The sequence below is a fragment of the Corapipo altera genome, unplaced genomic scaffold (genome assembly GCF_003945725.1).
Source record: "Corapipo altera isolate COAL_440 unplaced genomic scaffold, ASM394572v1 49, whole genome shotgun sequence".
NCBI lineage: Eukaryota > Metazoa > Chordata > Aves > Passeriformes > Pipridae > Corapipo > Corapipo altera.
Window position 1 is genome coordinate 12,026,948 of NW_020884879.1, and position 10,610 is coordinate 12,037,557.

General features: G+C 38.1%; 1 protein-coding gene across 2 annotated transcripts in view; it reads left to right on the plus strand.

The window, feature by feature from the left end:
* RAB2A (RAB2A, member RAS oncogene family) overlaps window positions 1–10,610 on the plus strand; it is a 40,767-nt gene that overhangs the window by 5,365 nt on the left and 24,792 nt on the right. Inside the window, exons 1-3 of one of the 2 annotated variants that reach the window (XM_027638523.1) lie at window positions 5,082–5,109; window positions 5,243–5,314; window positions 8,909–8,976. In XM_027638523.1, the coding sequence (XP_027494324.1) occupies window positions 8,929–8,976 (48 nt within the window). In that variant the 5' untranslated portion in view covers window positions 5,082–5,109; window positions 5,243–5,314; window positions 8,909–8,928. Of the gene's footprint in view, window positions 1–5,081; window positions 5,110–5,242; window positions 5,315–8,908; window positions 8,977–10,610 lie in introns of those variants that run through there. The other variant, XM_027638522.1, reaches the window with a different exon arrangement.

The following is a 10,610-nucleotide window of genomic DNA, read 5'->3' on the forward strand; positions in this document are numbered from 1 at the left end:
TATTTTTTTAAACTTGCAGTTAACAGTTGAGTAGTGCTGTAGAAACTGAAACATGAGTTATCTGAAGAGCTCCTTTCACTTTGTAGGCCTGTGCTAATTGTTATGTAGAAAGGAAAAGTTAAATCATTGGCTTCAAATATGCTGTTGAAAATGTTTGTTTATTTAAGTACTGAAGCTGAATCATCTTAAAAAGAGTAAAAAAGCCATTTTTATTACATTACTTTTCCCAAAATTATGTAGCCATTGTGAAGGATTTTGGAGGTTATTTTTCTTCCCTTTTTGTCCATGCTTAAATTTATTTGTGTGTGAAGTCTCTTTGCTCTGTAACTGACGGTTTGGAATTTTTTAGTTTGTCCTCTCTATAGATTTAAATAAAGCTTTCCCATTTGATGACAGAGTTTTGACTAACAGGTAACTGGCTAAAAAGAGGTTAAGAAAAGGTTTTGCTTTAGGTTAATGTCTTGTTATACCTAGACCTATAAAAGGGTAGTACTGCACTTTCTTGGCTTGCATAAGGCTGCTGTGGTTGGAAAGGAAGGAGAGAAGGAATGACCTCTACAGCCTGTAATAAGAAAAGGGTTTATTAAACATCTGGAAGCTCTGCAGACTACTGGAAAGAACTAAAACTACCTCATAAGCCAGGTTAGAGGTATACATCTTGTGACATTTGTAATATGTAATTACTGGGTTTAAATCCAAGTGAGTTTTCAAATCTGTTATTTGAGACTTGCCCATTGTTTTAAAATGTCCTTAACCTATTTAAAGATTTATTTTTGTTTGTTTTTCTAAAGGAAGGTAAGAGAAGTGGGAAGCTTGTTTCAGCTCAGTTGTTGTGGCATCGGTTTCGTGGACATCCAAGCTGACATAGTTGGTTCTGCAGGAATGGAGTTGTTGCTCCCCTTACTTTGTGGTGGCTTTGATAGTCTGCCATGATCTGGATCAACCCACTAACGCAGTAGAAAGCTACCTACTTTTTAGGTTAAGTTTTTGCTTGGTGAATGAATCAGCTGATTTGGCCTTGGAGCTGTGCTTTCCAAGGTCTGGAGTACTTTCAGAGGAGGAAACTGAATTTAGGAGGATGGGTGAGAGCAAGATATCAAAGGGAAAGTAGGTCCTCATCTGTGTGGGTGGTGAGCTGATTGATCACAGTGTTGTGTGAAGCAACCATAAGAAAAATAGTTCTTTGAGATGGCTAAATTAATCCAGTGTGTTTATCTGCTGCCAAAGTGAGTAGACCTTGTTACCACTTCTTGTCTCGTCTATGAACTTTGTTGCCTCTTACCTGTCAGCATCATTGTTTATGTGATCCTTCAGAGAGCCAGCTCAGCTCACCTTGATGATTTGAAAAACAAAATCAAACATATAATAGATATGGTCAGATCAGTGCAAGAGCCCTTTTGAGTAAGGAGGTGGAACTGTGTGGAAAGGAGTAAGTCTACTCATCAGAGACAGCAGGCAGATTAGCAGAAGAGATTTGTCTTCAGGATTCAGTTTTGAAACCCAGGTTGGGAGGACTACTACCACAGTTCTTTTCCTCTGTCACCTTTCTTGGGGCATAGTGGTGCTCAGGTGAGCAAGTAAGAAAAATATCTTAACCCCTTTACCCCCTATTTTGGGGCATTTTTAGTTTTGAGCCATGTCAGCTTCTCAAGACAAACATCAGTGGAAGGAACACTATGAGTTTTGTCTAGTGGTAAGAAAAGCCTGGAAGTTTTCTGCATGTTAAGTAGTGCACCCCTGGCTTCATAGCCAGTAATTGAAGTTTCCTTGCCCTATTCACAGGGAGTCATAGGAACTGGAAGGGAGAAGGAAGCAAGTCAGCTCTCTTAGCCAAACCAAAGCCTGGCTCAGCTCTCACCTGTGCTGTGGTTCCAGAGCTGCTTATTTTTTTAATTACCTTGAGCTCAGCCTGCTACTCAAAAGAACTACCCTTAACTTTGTTCTATGTTTTATAGCCCTAGTGTCATGCACATACTAGTGTTTGGGTGACTGTAGTCCTATGCTGGATCCATTTCTTGGTGTAGCTCGTTGCATAACCTATGAGAGAGAAGGGAGAGGGCAGCTTTACCACTGAGCTACCCTGGCTTGCTGAGCCCTGAAATGAACACAGGTGTTGATATAAGGGAGGGAGGTGTTGAAGCTGGGCCAAAGTGGACGGTAGCAAAGCTCTGGCAATGCCTTGCCTAGGCAAATTGACTGCAGAGTGGCACTCAGATAAAGAGGGAGCTTTTAAGGGAGGCAGAGGAATTTGGAGAAGGGACTCAGTCTGCTGGTTTGGAATTCAGAGCTGGAGGGTAAAATTACTGTAGCACAAGTTCTGCTTCCCATCACTGAGTACTAGGAAGCGGAGAGATCCTAAAACAGGCACTTGGAAATAAGTAAACTACCTCCCCTCTGACCACATAATCCATTGTTTTCATTTGTTCCTAGGCAAGAGCTTTTGTTTACTGTGGTTGTTGAAGTGTATCCACGCTCTTTTGCTCTAAAATATTAGATTTTGTTTTTTTTTTCCTCTGGGGGTGGTTTATGTGAAGCTATGTTAAAATAATTGTGACAGTAAAATGGAGAATGAGCTAATAAATAACCAAATCTATCCCTTTTGTGTTCTGCAATTGGCTATCGTAAGACATGCTCACCTACTTTTTTCACAGTGTCTGCCTCATTTCATGTTGTAATATTTAAAGTACTAAGTGAGTGAGATACCTGGTAAGTAGTCACTCTGCTTTTAGACTTAACCTGTGTAGTTACTTTAAGCCACCTGTGTGCCATGGAATTAGCTGCCATGCAACTGTTAGTTGATCTTTGCAGCACCTGTTTATGTCATGAGGTGGTAAACTACTCAGGAGTTCATATACAGCTCCTGTTCCTGGTACACATTCCTGGCTGTGTCTGTGACAGTGCAGTCTGCTCAGAGTTTGGAAGCATATGAACTAGGAGCTATTCTCATAAGAACTTTTGGGATACAAACTTGCAATATCTTAAAACTATAAAATTAAAATAAAATGTAACTATTAAATATAAACAGCAAAGTATTTATAACCTAAACTTAACAGGCACAACAGCCTTGTTTGCAACTTTTTGAACCTCTGTTTCAGTCAGCAGCAGTACAAAACTTAGGAACTTTCAGATGGCTTTTTGCTGAAGGTTCTGAAGTAGCATGAATGGCATTAAACAGAAACTAGTTGTTTCTTCTGTTTCTGTGTGTGAAGACATCAGTCTAAAGTCTGCTGCTGAAAGGCCTGCTGTGGAGGTGTAACTAGAGGTGCAGTCATCCTGTGCCAGTCTGAGACAGGGCTTGCACCACAGAGGCTGTGCTTGTCTGTCATCTTCCCTCTGCTGACGAGGGTGTTTGTATGTTCACTCCAGCCAAGTTGGTCAGCAGCCTTACAAGAGGAAGAAATATCAGATTGCCACTTGAGAACTAGTGCTGGAACACCCAGTCAAGTGTCTCTTTGTCAATTAGCATGTGAAATATTGTTCCAACATTTGTAAGATTTATGCAGGAATATTGGGGTTTGAGGTTCTGGTTTATCCAGTGATACTGAAATCACTTTGTAAGGTTAATGGCAAAAGCTGTTACAGGTTGTTTTTTATAAGTGAGGTGGTGATTATGTTCTGTGATAGGGCATTTGTATTTCAGTGGTGATATAAAAGTTACCTGTATATATAAACAGTGTGCTGTGAGTAGAATTATTACTATTTTAAGATTCCTTAGAGTTTTGTGTTCTCTGTCCCTACAGCTCCAGTACTCTCTGCTTGTCCTTCTCCCTATTTCTTACTTTCCTCCATTCCTTCTCCACTTCTCTTGTGTTTATTAATATTTTTGAACAAAATCTGTACCTGCTTCCAAGCTCCTTGTATTCTGACAGCTTGCCATCATAAGCCAAATAGCTACAGAAAAGAGATCTAGTGAGGCAGATGCAAATTTTGCCTTCTACTACAGTTCCATGCCACTCTAAGTTATTGATCTGCTGGCTGCTGCATTTCTTTTCCCTCATTTGCATGAACTCTCGTGATTGTCTGACCCTGCATTAAGCTATTTCTGTTTGCTTTGTCACTCTTCTTGTCAGATTAGTGTGCTAACCCAGCGGACAATTGCAATTGCTTCAGAACTCATCTAAGCCATATGGGAAAATGGGCATGAGCATACTGTAGGGAAGAGAGTAGAGGCAGCAGCACCAATAACTGACCTAGGTTGTTGGAATTGCTGCATTGTTTGGGTTGTTAATCTGAGTGTCATCAACTGGTCACAACTCAATTTGTGATGAAACTAAATGCGGTCTCATTTCTGTTAGATTTGATGAAACTGGCCACTGATCTAAGCTTTTTAAGTCTAAAATGACAGGTGGGTGGTGATTGTTTATGCAGGCTTTGTTTCCTCTATAAACCATATTAAAAAAACTTTGCTGAGTTTAGTATTTAGTATAAGTCACTCTATGCAAACCTCTAGTATGCCTATCTAGTCTGCAGTGTGGTTCTTTTCCATATCCCTTCGTTTGTTGTCTTTTATTACCAGATATGTCTCTTCTGATGAGCTGTTGCTGACCTCTAGTATGTGGCTAAAATAACCTTATCTTCCTGGACAGATAAAGCAAAGTACAGCAGGAACTTGGATGCTACAGTATTGTATGTTATGTGATAATAGTTCAGAGTTTAAATACCTGTAAACCAAATATATTGCTGTCACATTTTAAAAAGCTGAAAATACGAAGTTTAACTGAACAGAACGGGAAGAGTAACTCCCCCAAGTAAAAGAACAAGGAAAAATAAACCATAAAAAGTATTATGTTTACAAACCTAAGTAGTTTGAGTACTACTCTTGACTGCATTAACTTCTAGTTTTCTGTGCTTTCACATAGAGAAGAAATTACCCATTTGCTGACCAATGTCCATGTATTGTGAAATAGTTACTCTGATTTCTGACTCAGATTGGAGGGGGACAGTGTTTGTGTTGTCTGTCTGACTGTACTCCGAACTCAGTTGTTGCTAGTTCTTGGACTGCTTTTTGGCCTATTGAGAACCAGTGGGCAGTAACAGTGGTTTTAGCAGCCACAGAGGTACTGCTGTTACTCAGGTGATAAATTGGGAGATGGATGAGGGTGTGAGTAGGTGAGATCTAATCTCTCAAGTTCTAGTAATGAATTTTAAGCAATATATATCATTTGCTTAAATTAATTTTTATTGATTCTTTACAGATTTTTTTTAAAATTTGCTTAATGCTTCTTTTTTTTCTTTCTTTTAGGTGTTGGGAAATCATGTTTATTGTTACAGTTTACAGACAAGCGGTTTCAACCAGTCCATGATCTCACTATTGGTAGGTCTCTTTTGTGCTGCACAATGCCAGTAGTTAGGTGGTGAGTTTGTCATGCTATGGTAATGCAGGATTTCTGCTGTGTCAAGGTAGCAGTCAGTCTCTAGGTGATGAATATTTCAGCTCTCAAAGTCAAGTGAGGGGGCACTTTTTTTTTCTTATTGGAAAGGTACAGTCTGAAACAATTAAAAAAATTCATAACTGCAATATCTCGACTGTCTCTTCAGAGAAGCTGAAAGCTGGGCACAAAAGAATTGACTAAGCTTGAAATGCATTAATGATGATGCAAGTGGCATTTTTTTCACTAGGGAACATAGTATTAGCCTACCCATAAAACCCTGAAGACAAGTTAAGCGAAATTAACCTTAAAGATGAATAAAAAAAATTTACTATTTGGGAAGACTAACTTTTAGATACAAAAGGATTGAAGTGTGAATGTATTCACTCTTTGGAAGGGACAAGGGTTTTCCTTCCCAGCTCCTCAGTTGGATGTGGACCATTTGTATTAGGTATGATTTAATACTAAGGGAAATGAATGCATGTTGACAGAACACATTGCCTCTGATCTAACTACAGTAAATTATACAAAGTTTTGTTTATCTTTCCAAGCAAAATATGAGGAATAGTGTGGGAATAAATTCTTCTGTGAGCAAACTTAGTCTGCAGATCAGTTTTGCTGTTAAGCATAACAGATGCTAGTCTCCAATGAGGTTTCAGAACCTTTGAACTTGTTGATGTTATTTCAAGGAACCTATTGGCTCTAATCACGAGCACAAAATGTGTTCCTAGTCTCTATTTTTAGTTTGTGCCCTGGAATAGGTAGGCATCCTGAGTTTGGGAGTACTGAAATAGATGCTTGAAATGTAAACAGATATTCTTTGTGTAACAGAATGTATCAGGTGGTTTGATTATGGCTTCCCTTTCTCTTGACAGTCCTCCCACACCTTGTGTATGGCTGTCTCGTACAGTTCAAATTTTTGGGCTAACATCAGTTTTCAGATATTTGAGGTCTTGGCAGCAGATAGTCTGGCTGAGTAAAGAGCCTGAGTTCTTTAGGGAGGCATGAGTTATCTTTTTCTCTTTAGGCCTGCCAAATATATGACACCTTTTGTATCACTTGTGCCTTTGGCAGTCCTGTCACCTCAGGAGGCTGATAGGCTGTGAGAAACATCTTCACCTCAGCAGTGTGGTTGTAGTGCCAGTTCTTTGCCTGGTGTACAGCTCACTGAAATCTGGGAACAGAACAGAAATTGAAGCTAGTGAGATGAGGAGGTGAACCTAGACAGCAACATAATGAGGGATGTAGTAATGGAGCATGGGAAACTGCTTGAAAAGGGGATGAGGAGGCTGGGAACGACCTCCTTAACTGCTAGGGCATGTGTATGTGTTTTGGCCAGGTTCTCCCAGTTACCTGAACAGATTTAGAAAGACAGAGATAAATAAAGAACATGGGTTCTAAGTCACATGAAGGCCCCTATGGGACAGGATGGGGTGAGTTGATGTTAACTAATAAATGTCCAACTGATTATATTAAAAGTCCTGAAAACCTGTAGATTGAATAAAAAGCCTTGTGTTACATAACCTAACTTTCTTCAGTATAATACAGCGGTTTTAACCTGTGAAACTGCAGATTCTGTTCTTACTGTGAGCAACTCAAGAGGGGAAACTGAAACTGGACGTGTGGGAGACAGCCTTTGCATCTAGAGTTGTGCAAAAAGCAGCCCCAAATTTTAGCGTAACAAGCCTAAAATGTTACCTCTAAGATTTAAGAAATTCTAGGAGATACTTTGCCACTAATCAAAGCAAGATGGGAGAAGGAGGGAAGATAGAATACATAGAAGCGGGTATTTTTCTATCTTTGAACTACATACAGAATTGTGTGTAACTGTGATAGTGTACTCTAAAAGAACTTACAATATGACAGCTATTTCTGTTTAGTTTTCATTTGGTAATTGAAGTATCTGTTATTAAAAGAAATTAAGGATGGAGGGAGAAGCTAGCTGCATGATGCAGTTTGGAGGGGGGGGGACCAAACCCAAAATAACAGCAAACAGGACCCAAACAAAACCAAAGACAACAGCAAAAAAACGCACACACAACCCTAATTGTGCCCCCCCACGTATGTAGGTAGATGTGGGTGATAAAAGCCATTGTAAACCTTCTAGTTGGTTTGCCCATTACCCTTAGGACATGCCCTTACTGTAAACCTGAACAGTTTCTATTCCTTATTTGAGGGGACAAGCTTGCTGTCAAACGGTTTGTGTTTTTTCAAATTCAGAATTTTTTCTCAACAGATATTTTGATGGAACAGGATAAATATCCTTTTCATTTTTTTATGATGGTGTGTGTAGAAACTAAACATGTAGGAGATCGCTGGATTTAAATCAGCAGCTCTACAACCACATTTTGAGATCAAGCAAAACCTGCAGTGTTTACACTTGCAGTGGTACAAGGACCTTCCCCTGGCTTTGCAGTCAGCTTCAGAGAGAGCACTGTCATTCACCTGCTTCCTCCTTCCTGCCTCTCCACCTCCATTCTTTTCATTTCTTTGCATACAGTTGCTGCAAGTTATTTGATTGCTGAAGAGCACAGTGGTCTTTGGCCCGTGGCTTTTATTTGGCTTCAATATCCTGTTGGGGTGGGACTGCCCCCTTCCCCAAAAATCATTCTGCAGAAAGCAACACTGCACCCTCAAATATTCTAGACAAGCTTTTGAAGAGACATTTGGAATACTTCAAATCAGGGCTGCGTAATTGAAAGACCTGAGGCCAAGTCTAGACAGTGACCAATTTTAGACAAACTTCAGCTACCTGTGTATTTTCTGAAATAATGGGTATATGAAGGATAGATTAATGGAAATGTGATAGCCTTTAAATTTGTCTACGATCTCTAACCATTTGTCAGATTTTAAATACTGCAGTAATAACCTCAATTTATACTTGATTTACTGTTAATGATCTTTAAATTGCTTTAAAAGATGATATAATAGGCTGAATTTTTCTATTGAAGAAATTTCTTTCGTTTATTTGAAACATTTTTTTTTTCATAGGTTGTTAAATTTGATCTTTAGCTAGAATTTTGGAAGTGGGTTTTTTTTTTTCATAGAGTGGTGTGTTTTAGTTAATACAGTAATAAAATTTATCTTTTTGAAGGTAACATTTTGCATGCTCACTTAATAGAATATTTTATTGATAAAGAACTGTAGGTTTAATTTCTTATAAATTGGCTTGAGCAGTCTGTTATTGGTAGAGGGTTAAAATAACTATGACTTCAATTTCCTGTTTGCATTCAAAGGAGCATGTGTTTCTCCCTGGGATCTAGAGCTACTAAATCTTTTGGAAAACTTTGTAGGAAATACCTCCCTGACACTTGTTTTAATTAATGCATTTTTAAAGTACTTGGACAGTAACAGTTACCTTTCTCCTTGAAAACATTGTTTCTTTCAGGCACCTGGAAAATTAACTGAAAGCAGATTGTGAAAGAGATTATTTCCTACAATGCTGAGTGAACTTAAATTTACGTTCTTGCTTTTGTAGTACTTGATGTTCCTCTTTCTGATATATGCTAATAATGTAATCTTTTGTAAAATCTATTCAGGTGTAGAATTTGGTGCTCGAATGATCACTATTGATGGAAAACAGATAAAGCTTCAGATATGGGATACAGTAAGTAATAAATCATAAAAATTGTTTAACCTTATGGCCCCCCCCTAACTTTTCCTTTATTCTGGCTAAGTTCTATCACCAGCACTCATATACTATGCACTTTGTCTTGCAGCTTTCTTTGGTTTATATGAAGTTAAAAATTTTGTAAAATTTCCTTTTTTGGTGTGATGTCTTCTTAGTGCAATTTTTTTGGTATTTACACTTATTTCCTCAACACTGTCAGATTTGTAAGACTGGAATTCGTACTGTCTCACTTTTTTGTGAAAGTTTGCTATATTATTAAGAACTTAGATTTCTCTAAATAATCTTTCTTTGTGCATTTATGCAAGATTTGGTAAATACAGCATCCTGTTGTGATGTGTCTACTAGCTTTAATCAAGTTCTCTAGAGGAAATGTTTGCATTTCCAAGGTAGAAGAAAACATATGGCTCACTTTTCATAGAAGAACGCTTAAGAACACAAGTTCACGGTAATCATGAAGATAGTAAATACTTCAGGCAGTCAAGAAGGGATTGGTAAAAGCTTAAAGTTTCAGAAAGCTTTCCAAAAATCAGACTTTGACTTTTGAGGTGGTTCAGGTTAAGAACATACATTTGCTATTTTCTTCTTGTCACTTTACTATAGTCAGCCTCACTGTCTACATGAAGCAGCTTTAAGATGTTCATACTGATAGCTATATCTTTCAAATGTGTTTAACTGTTCCCTAAAGCAGAGTTGCCCCTTTCCTTTTCCAAAAACATTTTAGGATACCTTTAGAAACTGACAGGTACATGAGCCACAGCCTCATCTATGTGCTCTTTTTGGTACAGCAAGTCAGTGAAGGATCATACATTCATATATGCATGCCTACATATGTGCATGTGTATATTAAAATGTAAGCTTAGTGAACTTCATAGGTAAGACCTTACTTATTTTACCAGTTCATGATGTGAAGTGGTGTCTAACACCCGTGTCTCCTTGGAAGTTCTCTGTGAAAAGGTATAGAACGATATAGTCAGTCTATATATATAATGGTATGGTTGGGCTTTTTCTGCCCTGGCCAGTTTTACTGTTATAATTGTGCATTGCTGATTACCAAGGTGTCTGAGCATTTTTAAGTTCAATAAACAAGCAAATCTCTGCAAAAACAGTAACTTGATAATCAAAGCTCTGGTGTGTCATGTGACTACATGAGAACATACCTGGATTGGTCCTTGTTTTCTAAAATTGGGACAGATTCTCTGTAGCCAAAAATGCTAATTTTACTACCAGTGCAGCCGCTGTCTTTCGTTGGCTTTTGAACTGATTTTGTTAATCTCCTTAAATACAAATGAACTACAACTATGTTTGAGTAGATTGTGCTTGTCTTAGTGCCTCTGACTCAGTGGTTTTTTGGAGTCTGTTGCATTGAATGCGTGCAAATTATCTAATAGCCAAAATGTCAACCTAACTGCTTTTGACTATAATTTATAAACTCCTTTCAAGCAGGGATTTTTTTCCTGAATAGTTTCTTAAGTATATCATACAGAAATTAAAAATATTAATTGAAAACTTTCATACACTGAACAGACTGTATACTTATGTTATAAGCAATGAATGACTTAGTGTATTTGCCACAGTTAAAAATTAAACTATTTTAATTTAAAGATTATTTA